Source organism: Manis pentadactyla, chromosome 16 (assembly GCF_030020395.1).
Source record: "Manis pentadactyla isolate mManPen7 chromosome 16, mManPen7.hap1, whole genome shotgun sequence".
NCBI classification, from domain to species: domain Eukaryota; kingdom Metazoa; phylum Chordata; class Mammalia; order Pholidota; family Manidae; genus Manis; species Manis pentadactyla.
In genome coordinates this window covers 56105179-56120253 of record NC_080034.1, presented here as the reverse complement: position 1 = coordinate 56120253, position 15075 = coordinate 56105179, and the positions used below count along the sequence as shown (strand labels likewise).

At 40.6% G+C, this 15075-nt stretch overlaps 1 protein-coding gene across 3 annotated transcripts in view; it reads left to right on the top strand.

Annotated features, from left to right (window-relative positions):
* The first annotated feature begins 293 nt into the window (after positions 1-293).
* The window catches only part of PHACTR1 (phosphatase and actin regulator 1), a 507238-nt gene continuing 492456 nt past the window's right edge, over positions 294-15075 (top strand). The window contains exons 1-3 of one of the 3 annotated variants that reach the window (XM_036876973.2): positions 294-788; positions 1361-1407; positions 2529-2681. In XM_036876973.2, coding sequence (XP_036732868.1) covers positions 2579-2681 — 103 coding nt within the window. In that variant the 5' untranslated portion in view covers positions 294-788; positions 1361-1407; positions 2529-2578. The remainder of the gene's footprint in view (positions 789-1360; positions 1408-2528; positions 2682-15075) is intronic. The other 2 variants (XM_036876756.2, XM_036877040.2) reach the window with 2 other exon arrangements.

Below are 15075 nucleotides of genomic sequence, written 5' to 3'. Positions count from 1 at the left end.
CACTGCACTTATTACCAATTCTGCTTGGTCAACAAAGGGGGCAGGAGGGTCTTGGAAAACCCACTCTAGGACTTGTATTTCACTATCATTGTGCCTTTCGTGATTGTGTCTAAAAGTTTTTATGAGATTTGGTAGGGAGGATAGTTCAGGCATCGACCCAAAGTTTCCTGTGGCTGCTGGGATTATTTTGTTACACTAAGACAGAGAGGAATGCATTTAGATAGGCTGGCATGATTTGGACTGGAGATTTGACCAAGCAGTCAGAGGCAGGAAGAAGAAGAAAGGCCAGGGAAGATGGAGGGGGTGAAATCAAATGTTCACTCTGTATTTCATTCCATAAAATAGCTCATAATTATAATTATCCACCTTGTTGTGCAGCTCAGAATAAAAGTGGCGTAGCACCAAACCCTACCCAAGCAGCCGCTGTGATTAGAAAGTACTCCACACCTTGGAGAACTGAGGAGACATGAGCATAATTTCAAATGCAAATTAAATTGAGGGGGTAGTGGAGAGAACACATGAAAGACAGTAAAACAAAACCTTTCAATTTTCTTAAATTAGCAGTCTAATGTGTTCTAAAGAGCAGCTCCTCTCAGATCTCTTCTTAGGGGTTGCATTTCATCACAATATAAAATGGGCAAATCCATCACTTTCCTCTGCTCTGTGCTCTTGAATTGAGATTGAAGGGAAAATTAGAAGCTGTTCATCTGGGCTTGCAGGCTCAGCAGCATTGCACAGGTCTGTTTAATGCTCTGCGATGCCCTGTTGAAAGGGGCCGACACATGCTGGTGAGTATCTGCTAACTTTAAGACTCTTCTTGCATGCATTCTTTTGGGTTCCCTTTCCTTTTCCTGGGGGTGGGAAGAGGGAATCTCCTAAAGATCTCTGTTATAATGCATCTTCCAAAACCTGGAAAATTTCAGACAGCCTTTTAAGCTTCTTCCAGTGACTGATTCACAGAAGGAAAGAGAGTTATTTTCAGCTTAGATGCCGATGACTGAGGTATGTATTAATTATAACAGGGGAATGTTAAACATATGCTAGCTAAAATGGCCTTTGCCTACCACACGTAGCAAGCATTAGGGTAAGAGCTGGTGCCCCTGACAATTTCTAGACAACTTTTCTATCATATTAACTAATCATGTAATTCTGTTGTAATTGCAAATCAAGCCGGGGTTTGGGGCTATGAAAATAAATTATTAAATCAGAACCATTTTTGAATGACTGTGACACTTCTCTGCCTAAGAGATGGGGGACGGGGGTGGAGAACGGACCTCATGATGGGTACATGTAGATTTTGATGGTGATGGTTTTCTGCCAAAGTTTTGCACGGGAAACTGGTCATTTTCTTCTTTCACAGTGGAGGATACAAAGAGGCTGAGGCTGGCGTCACCTTCTGTTGCTAAGGTAACGTGCTCTGGCCATTTTATCTGATAAAGGACGTCCAGTGGACAGTATACATTATTCATCGCCATTCTAATCAAACAATCAAATTGTTTATTTTTCACCGGGAATATTTAGTGAGATCAAAGACACTCTGGCTGAAATTGTTCTTGCTTTTACTGCTGGCAGTTAGCCCTTGATTTTTTTCTGCAGTAAGTATGATTTGCTGTTGGGGTACCTCTGGGTATTTTTTAAAGTTTCCTCTTACCAGACTTGGTTTCTTAAATTAAAATGTGCGCTGTTAGAGCAATTGGATTAGATTGGATTAGGCTTCTGAGCTTGATTTTTAATGACTTTGTCTTGTTAATTCTTTCCAAAAACATGCTGCAGAAATAAGATATTTCATTTACTCAAGTATCAGGGAAAGGTTATAGATGCTAGAAGGAGCCCAAGAGGCTGAATGTTTTTTCAGTGAAATGTATTAGCTTCTTGAAAGGCTAGTGCATGAAAATATTACTGGGATCATCGCAATTCTACAATTATTGTCAATGCTGTACAAACCAGAATTCTTTCTCAAAAGCAGCCTATGTTGGGGGAAAGCAGGTGATCCTGTAGCACTTTATAAAATGTGTGGAATCACTAAAAAGGAAAGAATTCAAGGCATTTTTACAGCAAACATGTCAGCATGTGTCATAAACGCAAGGCATCTATAAGCAGAGACTCAGATTCCCAGGCAACTCTCACAGTTCCTAGGGAATCAGAGGTCCCTGGATCAATTAAGATCAATACTCAGACGGCTGGCACTTAATGGTGCCGTTTATCAGAGAGATCTTTTGAAAATGAACAGCATATAAATTGAATGGTAAATATTCCAGTTAATATTCAGCAAGGAAAGACTGGTATGTTATCTCTTTAGCCTTATCTATTTTTTTCTGAGTAGAATATATTACTTTTAATGAATGTTGATTAAATGTTGCATTTTTCTCATACGGTAGGAAAGCAATGTTGAGGGGTGGCTTTAGAACCGGGAATGTCAGTCAAACAATGGGTATTACAGTGGAATATTTCTTATTCCAAAATTCAGTCTGGGGCTTTAAAATCTTTTTGACAGTCTAAAATATTGTGGGTTTTTTTCTCTTTCTTAGGCATACAAGTGACTATTTTGTCTTAAAAGTCTGCTTTTGGAACATCAAGGATGGATTATCCCAAAATGGATTATTTTCTGGATGTCGAGTCTGCTCATAGACTCTTGGATGTTGAGTCGGCTCAAAGATTCTTCTACAGTCAAGGAGCTCAAGGTAATAAAACGGTTGAAAGAGGAAATTCCTCTCATCTGCATGCTGGTTTTATACTAACAGTGCAGGGTCAACTCTAGCAGTTCACACTCTACTGTGGAAGCTCAATAGCTGGGACTTCTAAGTCGGTAACTTCTGATTAAATGTTGCTAGAATAGAGGCAGGCATATAATAGGATAAATAAATCCAAAATTCTTGAATGTGGTGAAAAAGCAAGCCACCCACCTTTTGCCACAAATGCCCCTTGGGAAAGCTAGGTTAGAGAATGATTCCCTCCCTTCTGGGGCCCAAAGCATGAGTTTAAAAGGCATCACAGGTGCTTTTACCCCCCGGGGAAAGGTTTGAGTTTGCAGCCACTGCTGTGAAGGAGATCTAGGGCACCCTGACCTATCCGATGAAATCCAGCTGGCTTAGGGGCTCCTGAGATAAGCTTTGAGCTTCTAGAGCTGCCTTTTCTATGGTAGATGAATTCCGTTACTGCCTCAAGGACTTAACAGTGCAGCCAGGGAGCACTAAGGAACATGCCTGTTGGGAAGTGTGTTCAACATGCACATTTTTATTACATATCTCAAGGTGGTCGGTTAGACTCCAGTTTTCTTGCTCTTCTGTTCCAGAGTGGATTTACAATGTTTTGCTAGCTTATTCACGTATGGAAAGAAGCTGGAGTGTTTTATGGGTCTCCTGACAGATTTTTGAAAGCGTATTTTCTCTTTTCCGTGGAATATTTGGGGCTTTCCGTCAAGGCAACCTGTTGATGGACATGTCTCAAATGGTAGAAGTGACCCACTAAGAAGAAAGACAATGTCCATATCCTTAAATAGAAAAGTCACTGAATTCTTCAGAAAGTCACAAGGCAGAATGGGGAAGGAAATGCTGCTTTGATGATGGTAGCATCTTTCACTATTAGGTGGTGATGGGTGTTTGACACTGGGAGTATTCTGCCTTGGCTTCCCCGTTGGTACCTACCTGCTTTCAGGCCAGTTTCTCACAGAAACCTCTAGGACTTGCAAGCTTTTTCCTTCTCTGCTTCCATTTCCTGGGGCATGATCGAGAGTCTTCTTAAAGTCAAGAAGGGCTGGAAATGTTCTGGCTGACTTACTCTGGTCCGTGCGCTCATCAGCAGAGCTCAGATGAGCAGAAGTGACACAACAGCTAATTCTCCTCCTCCCTGTGGTTGTATGGTGTCAGCATTGCTCCCCTCAGCCACAGAAGTGAAATGTTACTGAATAGAAGAGTGAGAGACTAGCCAGAGCCTCCAACCCCCTCAGGGTCTGCAAGAAAGAAGATTCTGAAGGTAGATGGAGAAAGGGGGCTGAGGCAGGGCTCTGTCTGCAGTCTGTAGTCCCATGTTGAAACATTGCTGCGTCTGGTCCATTCTGAGTGGGAGAATAATGTGCAGTGTCGTCCACCTGAGCTGCATAACTGTTGGTAGAGCAGAGAAGCGGCAGTTCACTACAGATTTTAAAAAAGCACGTCCACTTTGCTTTGCAGTAGGAATGCTTTAAGTCTTTAAGGAGACTGGGCTCTGGGCTTTTACGGAAGGAAAGCAGGCTGGGTGTGGGAGGCTCACAGGACTCGAGGCAGCCTGGTGACGGTCGGCAGATGGAGCTGGGGGCGGAGTGGTCAGAACTGCCGCCAGCAGAGACTGCGGTTTAGACACCAGAGCTGGAATGACTAGAAAATGCAAGGGAGGTGGTAGCATGAGCCCCTGCTGTTCCTTGGTATCCTGTTCATCTGAGGGCGATCGGAATGATGTTCCAATCAAAGAATCTTGGATTCGAAGTAAGGGTAGGAGTTTCCTAAACATCATCTGGGCCGATTTTTCAAACCTCCAGACTTCCTGAATCAGAAATCCAGGTGTTAAGCCCTGGAGTCTGCCTTTTAAGCCAGAACGCCAGTGATGATCACCTCGCTGGTGCATCGGTCCACAGACCCGCATTTAAGAACCAGTCCATCCAGTCCAATTTCTCTCTTTCCACTCCAGAGCAGGAATGCTTTGCTCAGCAGGAGAGGCAGGATAACGCAGTGGTTACAGATGGTGGACTCCGACTGCCCAGGTTCAAATCTTGGGTCTGCCACCGTGAACCTGGACGAATTAACCTCTTTGATTTTCAGTTCCCTCCTCTGTAAAATGGAAACAGTAATAGTGCTCAATTCAGAAGATGTAACGAGCATTAATGAAATAAGACATTAAAGTACTTAAAGTTGTCTGCCGCATAGGAAATGCTATACATAAGCAAATCAATAACAAACATCCCTGGCAAAAGGCCATCCCTCCCGTTTGAGATTGCATAAGGAAGCCACTGCCTTGCAAACAAGACTGTGGCCTGACAGGAGTTTAACTTCCTATTTTTAGCAAAATATATATATATATATATATATATTTTTTAAATACATTTATAACCACTGTGATTATTTTCTTGTTACATCAAAGTGCAACTCAGGGCAAAATTAAAAATAGTAAAAGTTTGTCTTGGTGCTTCCTATCTACCCAGTCCATTTTCCTTGAAAGGTGAGAACGCCTTTCCTTCCTGCACCTCGCCCGAAGCCCCACCACCTAGGACCAGTCACCCCTGAGTCACCTTGTCGGAGCTCTGCTGCCACTGTGGCGTGGGGCTTGTCCCTGCATTGCTCCGACTCCTCCACAGCTTCCCTGCACTTGGCATAGACTCCCCAGGCTTTCCTGGGTAACAAGCCCCTTTGCCTGGTGAAAGGCTCCCGGTGAATGGGCAGAGGTCTGAGGACCGTGCTTGTATTCCTCCGTTCCTGAACCGAATGCACATGGCGTAGAATGCAGGACTAAAGCCTGTATCGCACCCATGGTGAGGCTCTGAGGACCAGCGGAGGGAGGGCGCGTGGTGGCTGGCTCTTGAGGAAGGCTTCGGAGGCAGTTAGGGCTGTGTACTGCTGCTGAGTCACAACACACAGCAGCTCTCTGCCTGGCCAGCCCTGCCTGGGGAAAGGGGGACATTAGTAAGGCCAGCAAGTCCTGATGTGACACCCTCTTCTAAAAGAAGGTCCAGTTTAAACACGGTATGAAATTGAGTACCTGGAACTTGGGAGACCTAGGACTTGGTCAGCTAAACTGGTGTGTGATTATTGCTTTTTTGAATGTTCCATTCTTGAGGCCATGCAGATATTTCTATAGACTGATCAGGAGTTCTTACAAGAGTAAATGCCTGAAGGGAAAAGCAAGAAAATCTGAGTTGCCCTATTTTCCACATTACCATTCTGGTATCAATTTATTTACAAATTCATAAACTTCTTGGAAACCAACCCCTTCTGCATTAATTACATGCAAAATAGTTTTCTAAAGCAACAATACCAGAATTCTAATGTTTTTGATCCCATTATTGTTGTTTTGTAATTTTTCTTGGAAAGTGGCAAAAAGTCTACCCCTAAGTAGTGGATGTTTTTAGCTGCTAAGAGTAAGAGAATCCAGGAGGGTGAGAAGAAGAAAAAGAAGCTAAAAAAAGATCTAGTCTATCATGGGACAGATTCTTCAGAAAGTTCCTGAGATTTTCAAGTCAGTCATTTGCTAAATAAAGCAGCGTTTTCTTTCTCCCATCTTCACTTTTCCTTGGTTTGATCCCACGGTAGGGAAAGTGAGCCCACCTCTCTGGGGGTTCTGCCTTAGAAAGCATGATGTGTTGCAGAGAGCAACTCAGCCCAGGGTCAAGCTGTGGAGTGAAGGCTGCTCTCCCAATTCACCTGTGAGCGCTTTGCCAATGGTAAATCCTGCCCAAACAGAGTGTGTGCTGTGAGGGTTCCATTAACTCAAAAGGAGAATTCTGGAGATTGAAGATACACAAGGCATAAAGATCAGCCGTGTCTTGACAGCACATAACTTGAGTGCACTCATCTTTCAAGTTCCTGACAATGATATCCCAGTTCAGATGCTGTAATACTTTTACTGAACAATTGAATTGGGAGTGAAAGTCACATTATAGGATTCCAAAATTAGCATCCTGGGGAATCTAGGTTGAAATGGACAAGCGATTCCCTTGGCCCCTCCCTGAACTAAGTGAAACAGTTGTGAAGGCCAGACCCCAGCCCCAGTACTCCATTTTCAACAAGCCTCTGGGTTATTCTGATGAACCTGAAGATTGAGAACACTGGCATGGATCATTAAGCACTTGCCACTCAAAGTCTGGTCCCGGGCTGTTAGAAATGCAGCATCGTGGGTGCTCAGACATAGAGAATCAGAATCTGCATTTTAGTAAGATTGCCAGGCAATTGATGTTAAAGTTTGAGAAGCAATGATTGAATCCAATGCACTTTAGAAACTCCTGATGAGCTTTTACAAACTCAAGGCTGGAGTCCCACGGCAGACCAATTAAATTAGAGTCTTCGGAGGTCAGCTCAACACTTGGGAGTCTTATTAATTGTACCTGGTGATTCAAATGTGCAGCCAGGGCCGAGAACTACTGAGTTCTCATTTTAAAATAAAGGAGGTTTTAGCACGTCATGCAGCTATTCTTGCTTGAGCATCTTTATCTAGGTTCCCCCTTTAAATGAATCCAAACCATTGGCAAGGTGCATTGGACTTTAAAAAAAAACTGGGATGTGTATGGAGTGCTGCACTTTGCATACTCATTGTAGCCATTAATCCTCAGAGAAACTTCAGAAAAGGATTATGACGCTCATTCCCCCAGGAGGTGAAGGTAACATTTCTGAGCAAATCACACTTCAGGAGAAGGAGAAGCTCAGGGTGGGTCAGCCACTTGCCCAAATCGCCACTCGGTTTATGCTGAGAATGTGGAGACTGAAACCAGAACTCTTCCCACACACATGCATCCCCTTCCACTGCACTGGGTTACTTTTCTCAAAGACCATCAATACACCTGGACATTTAAATTCCCTTCAAAAGGGAAAATTCATTAAAGGGCAACCAATTGACTGAAGTCACTAAGCAATCAAATGGATGACTCCTGTTCACAATTCCCCTCTTTCATCATTTTAAATAACTTCTTGGCTGGAACCAGGTGCTTAAGTCATTGTTACCTCGTCATAATGCATCTTTTCTCATCCACATTGTCTTGTTCAACAAAGGGAAGTGCCAGTTTTAACAACTGATGAATGCCACAGTTAGAAGCTAAGAGTCTCTAAAAGTTGTATTCAGAAATAGAAATTCAGCTAAATCCTCTTTCTCAACCATTCCCTTCCCTAACCAACACCACCTCCCAGCTCCATCTTTTGCCCACCCTGTGAAATCTGTCAGAACAGCTGGCTTTTCATTGTTTAGCTTTGAGTTAAATGTACTCTAAACCTAAGCTCTAAACCTCTGGGGGCTTCTTAACATGGCCTCAAGAGACACAGACATTTGGTAGCACTCAATCAGTTGCAGATCATTGACAATAGTCATGAGCACATTCTGCACTTACAGTATTTCCTGTCCAAGCCCCAACATCGCCTCTTCTGTGAACCCTTGCCTGATGATCCCAGGTCTTTCCTCCACAGCATTCTGTTCATGCCTGTATTATAGCCTTTGTCATATTGTAGACTTCCACCAGATACCAGATGCATGAGGTTACATAAATGGCTTCACTTCTAGCTTCCGGTTCTTCATCAAAATGGATATAATGCTAGAAGGGCTTTTTAATATGCAGTAGTCTGTGATGACTGAGTTTTTATTCTGCCTAAAAGTGGAATTATGGAATAGGTGGCCACTCAACATTAACTCTGTTAAACTTCAGATCAATTCAAATGCTGCTTTGAACATGTTCAGGAAACTAGTTCTGAGCTTCAGCTAGGGTTCCTTTCCTCTTTCTTCTTTAGATCCTTACTGCCTAGTCCACTCCTTATACTTTTGGGTTGACTGATTTTCAAATCAGCTTCCATTCACACTCCTGCTTCCAACCAGACCCAATGGAAGGAGGCTGTATATCCCCACTAAGCTCCAGACCGGAGACACGCACTTTGAGAACCATTCACTGAAAGCCTGGCCATGGTGCATCTAGGAGTCTCGCTGGCTGGATGCTAGGTTGTCTTCCTTCTCATTATCTGTCCTCCAAGACCTATATGCCATGGTCTGTCTTATATGTGGCTCATATCTGGACCTGCACGTCAAATTGTCTCCATAAAGACTAAGGCAGGAAGAGTGATTGCAAAGCAACCAGATCCCCATTTGGGGTATGACTGCTAGTTGGATCACAACCTTTTCTATTTAACAATCTGATGTCCTCCCACCTGCCCCTAGGATCTTGTTAGGACTGCACAGCAAATCAGCCACATTTCCTCTCTCTCCCCGTGGTGATGTCCTAACCAAGTAGTTTATAAGTAATCCCACTGTTTTCTGACCCTTGTCTCTGAGAAGTGCTTTAAATGCCACTTTTCACATAACCTTCCTCAGACACTTGATTTTTGGTTTTTCTTCCTGCTCTGTAACTCCAGCCAGGAAGCAGCACGCTGTGCTTCACTCACTGATGACAAGCTAACTACCAAGCCTTCCCTCCTAACCTCCTACACACTCCATTTTAGACCTCTAATTGCTCACACTCAGGCTTTCCAAACCTGTGTTTAAAACAGGGAACATTTTGTGTGAAGAGGAGGGTGAAGGCAGATCAAAAGGAAAAATATTGGAGAGATAGCCTGCCAATTTCATCCATATGTAGATGACCAGGAAGTCCAACCTGCTCTTTCTGGACTGTGTCCTCCGACCAAGACAATTCTCTACCCAAAGCAGCACTCTTTGTGTCAACAGTTACCTGCACATGGCCTTCCAACACTGTCTGCCTCTAGCAAGCAGCTATGTTGCTGTGTATTGTGATTCAGGACTCATAAGTAAAGTAGGACATGGGGAACATGGGGACAGCAGGGAGAGAGAGATGAGAGGATGAGAAACAGACACAGCCTACACACAGGCAACATCAGGCATGACCCAATTAGCATAAACAATTTACAGGTGCTTGGGAAGGCATTCTTACTCCTCATTTGCCCAGACAAATCTGTTTTCCTAAACACTTTCAATACCACCCTCTGATGGAGCTGCCAGAGGCGAGCATGGGGAGCCCAGCACATCAAAACCAGCTAACAGCCAATACCATTTTTAATGTTTTCAAGAATGTTTCAGTAAACATTTAAACCCACACACTCATGCAAAACCAGTGAATGAATGTCTGTGTTGAATTGGACTTCTGAAATGCTAGGACCGAACACAGTTTATCTTTGGGATCTATATATCATTTTTCAATTATGAAAGCAAAACAAGCATAATATTATAGTTAGGGGCAAAGAAATGGAGAAAATCAACCCTATACAACTATTTTAATTTTCTATATTTACTTTCACTCACTTCCATACACATTCATATGTTTGTAAAGTTACAATTATGGCATATACAAAATTGAGGGTATAAATGCAGTCTTTTCCAGGACTGGCTAAAGAATGTCACAGTGTTTTAGGGCTTGGGCTTTGAAGCAACCCAGATCTGAATTCAAACTATGGTTTCTACTTCCTAGCTTGTGACATTAGGCAAGTTATTTCATCTTTTTTTGCCTCACTTTTCCCTTTTGAATGCAAATGATACTAAAATTTTTTAACCCAAAGAGTTTTGAGGATTAAGTGAAAAAAAAATACATTTCACAAATGTTGATCCAAGATATGATTCTCAGGTGGTACTTGAACCCTTTTATTATAATAATGTATTTGTTTTATTTTGTTTCAGAAAAAATGTAAATTGAAAACATTTAATTATTATAAAATATATAAAACTAGACATAATATTTGTGGACTACTGCTTAGAACAGGGGGATAAAAGGCTGACTAAAGTCCATTTAAGGAAAAATATTAAGTAAATAACAGGATAGATAACACTTCGATGTAACAAAATCCATAAAACTGACATAGAAACAACTAGTGTTTGGAAATACTGAACAAATAGATATAAAACACTAAGCAAAATGTCAAGTACATAATATGCGTTTAATAAATGTTAGCTCAGATGTTAATTACGTTTTCATTTTGTCAAGCCTCAGGGGAAAATGGCAGTGCCTTGCCTTCCACAATGGGGACCCCCTACCCTGTCCTATCTCCGGTCTTCTCTGTTGCCATTCATTCTTAAATTCAAATGGTGAGACAGTCTTAAAACACAAGAACAAGAAAAAATCAACAATACTTTGATTTCTAAAATAAAATTGCTAACAAGTCCCAAGAGAATTCTCTTTGTAGTTTTACTGCTGGGAATTTTCTTCCTTCAGACTCTCTTAAAACATCTGCTGAACTGTAGTGAATTTACAGCCAACTCTAGTTTATCAGAATGTGGCTTCCAGGTGGTAATTTTACTGAATCAGTGTTTACTTAGGAATGAGGAAACAGATTTGGGAGAAGCCACTTTATATCATACTTCTCTTCATTCTTTTATTTTGTTTCCTTAAGAAAAACATGGTAATGTGAAATACCTGGAAGCTAATTCTAAGCCAATCATTGAACAGCCATATAACTGGCTATACACATGGCTCGACCTCTATAAGCCTTTGTTACCCCATTTGCAAAATTTTAACAATTCTTGCAATACCATCATTATGAAGATACAATGACATGAAGTAATAAATTTAGATTGGCAGTTTCTCAGTTTAAATAGTAGCTTCTCAATATTTGTTCAAAGAATGAATGCATTGCCACAATAAGGAAAGGAAAGAATGTTCACTCAGTGACTGTTCTGTCTTCAAGAAGTTCAAAGATAATAAAATATAATACAAAGTACCCTGATAGAAGCAAAAACAGAATCAAAAAGGGGAAAAGAAAGGATTCAGAGAACTCTTCATGGAAAAGTTGATGCCTAAGCCTCATTATGGAATTAGCACAATAGTGGGGCATTGTTTATAGGAAAAGCTAATATGTATAAGTCTTTCTGTAAACAGTTCAGTATGACTGATCATAAAGTACAAGAAGTTGTAAAGGTGATATCTGAGACTGGAGAAAAAAGCAGGGTTCAAGGAAAAAGACTCCAAGCTCCAGACTGAGAAATTTAGAATCTATTCTTTAGGAAACAGAGCATTTGAAGGATTTCTAAAGCTGAAAGGAAGTTTCTAGGCCAGTTTATCCCAGACCTTGTTATATATCAGAAACATACATTATACCTCCCTTGCCCAGGTGTACTCATCAGAATCTTTGGGATTGAGCTGTGGCAATCCAGGTTTTTCCTATTTTTAAGGATGGTTCTGTTTTATTTTTGTAGCCCCTAGAGTATGCAGAGTATGAGATCTAGAATTTGAGACCCATTGACTAGTCTAGTTCTTTGCTTTTATAGATGAGGAAAAGATAGATGAGCCCAGAGAAGAAAACGAATGAAATGGAATAAAAATCCAAGATTGTATCTATTTAAAATTCATTATTTGCATCAATCGTGTACTGGGGATTCAAACCCAAAAAATAGATAAATCCCCTGGCCTCAAGGAGTTAGCCATCTAATGTAGGGGGAAATAAATAAATAAATAAATATTTCAGTTCCAAAAGATAAATGATGGGAGAATGTACACACTGGGAATTCTGTAAACAAAAACGAAGGCATCCAAATCAAGTAGAGATCAGTTAACGTGTGTGTGCCGGGGAGAGAGGTAGACATGCTTCCAAGTTAGCATCCAAAATGAGTTAATATGCCTTTGAGCTAGATTTAGGTAGGAGAAAAAAGAATATTCTGGGCATGTGAAATGGCATGTGATAAGGAAGGCATGAGCATATTAGAAGTATGGCATATTAGGGGAACCTGGGTATGTTACAGAATGAGAGGTGTATTGTAGATGTGGGGAATGGCCAAGAAAGGATAAGGATATTAGATAAGATCCAAAGCTTCCAAGACTTTATATGCTTAATGAAGGAATTCTAAACCTGATATGCAATGCACTGGAGAACATAAAACAGGGGAAATCACAAATATGGAGAACCGATTGGAATAAATAAGATTAGAAGAGGAGAGAACCATTCAGAAGCTACTGCCATGATCCCCAAAAGAAGTAAAAACAGCCTGATAAGGGAATTGACCAGATGAATTCAGCAAGAGAGAGGATCTTGGAAATATTAAGAGGATTCCTTCGAGATTACGTGGTGGTAGGGTGAGTAGACAGAAAGTGAGAAAGGGGTGCTTCCTGTATTTCCTCTCAGTGAACAACTTCATCAGCCAGCCAGCAGATACAAGTAACACATCTGGAAATCACTGGAAAAAAATCAAGAAGCAGAAGAGGGAAAGATAAACTCAAGTCAGAACATACTGAATTTGGAGACCCTTTAAGAATTCCCAAGCGAAGACTACCAGTAGGTACTAAGTTCTGTATGTGTAAGGCTTGATAAAGAGATCTTGGAAAACCATCCAAAATACTCTATGTGCCTATGCAATTCTTAAAATAATTTCACTAATGTTTAACATCTGCCTCTGAATATGTGGTTCCAACGGGCCTTTAATTTTCCTTTCATATTATTTGGAGGATTGGAGATTGTTTAAAGAAAACATCTCTTTTCTAAATTGAAAGTTTTTGCTACAAATACAGTATTTTCTTTCTCCCTAGCACTAGTACTTAAAATTAATAGTCCATTTAAAATATTTACATGAACCAAATGTTTGAAGTTATTTCAAATTCTGGCTTGTGTTTTCCTAAGCAGCAAAACTGAATTAACATTGATGAGATCATCTAAATAAAACAGGACTTTAAGAAAATCTGAATGCAGCTCAATCACTTTGCAGCACTATAGGCTGTCACAGAACGTTGCAAAGGAGGGGGAAAAAAAGAGAGCTTCAGCTATAGCTGGTTAAAAATAGACCTTACTTTTCTTTTGAACCCACGCAGTAAGATCTTCTGTTACATTTAGTTGATTATGCATTATTTGGGAACTAAACTTGATAGGCGACAGGTAAAGAAAAAAAACTACTTGGCTTAGCCCAGTTTAATTCTTGTCGCTGGAAAGCAAGACTATACTCCAAACATTATACCTCAAGGCTGATTTTTACATTAGCCCCACACCCTTTGAGAGCTCAGTAGTCTGGACATGTACACAGAAGTTGCAAAATGAAATGAAACAAGAAGAGGACTCAAATATGCCAACAGCTTAGTGTGTATGGTCTAGCTCAGTCCTGGAAAGAGAAACCTGTGAAGTATGTGTTATTATTCCCACTTAACAGATGATGTAATCCACATTCCCAATAATCAAATGACTTCCCAAACTTACACAGCTATGAAGAATGGAGCCAGAGTTACAATCTGGAACATTTTGATTCTTCCCACTCCATCTTGAGTCCTATATTATGTTGGCGACTGTGGCAATACTAGGAAAGACATGTGGGCATACGTGGTTCATGTATTTTCACACACATAAAGGTAGAATGTCTCAGTATATAAGGTATAAATGTGTCAATGGAATGATTTTAGGTAATTCTACTCTTAAGTTCAACTTCCTCAAGTGATTTTTTACCTTTGTTTGGCGGATGCTGGGTCATCTCCATCCTTTAAACTAGGTTGCAGCGGCAGGGAGACAATCTGCCAAAGACCTCATGTTTTTCCCTCTCACCAATACAACACATAAGTATATTTTAATAACACATCGTAATTAGAACACAGTATAATGCATAATAATATAACATAATTATTATAAGTTTAGAAAATAGACACAAACAACAAAACACAACAAAACTCAACTAGACCCCTCATCTAAAAATAGGTACTCTTTACAACTTAGTGAGTATTCTTTCATTCTTTTTATACACACAGGCACACATACATACATAAATATTCTTTTGACCTAAATCAATCTCTTCATATTTATTACCCTTTATTTTCTCTGTTTCATTTTGAAACATAAATTCTTCATATCTTGGGGTAGTTGAGTCTAACTGATGTAGGAAATAATCAGACACAGACTGGGCTAAGATAGATCAACCATGTTCTGTTTTTACACAAAGGATGACTTTTGCCAGCTGGGTTGGTGTTACAGGATCTGTTTGCCCATCATTTACTAGACAGAGTCTCTAATACCCTGTGATCTGATCTTTGTCATCAGGCCATCAATAGACACAACAGAATGCAAATAAAATATCTGCCAAATCTATATTGGGCAGGCCTCCTCTTAGACAAATATATTTGGGAATTTTTATGCTATCCCCCCTCCACCACCACACTACCTTTTATTCTTACTACCACTTTTTTACATACCAAGAGCAAATGTCCAGATCTCATGTTTCATTTAGTAGTATAATTCTTACACTAATAGAACATTAGAACCAGAAGGGATTTCACCCAACTGGGCTCATTTTACACGTGACAAAACTGAGGGTCAGAGAAGAAAAGAAAAATATGTTTATTACATATATAATATATAGACCAGAAGCTATGCATGTATACTTATTCAAAATCACAAACTTATGAGTTAGGCATGATTGCCCCCAATTTATGGGAAATTAAAGCTCAGT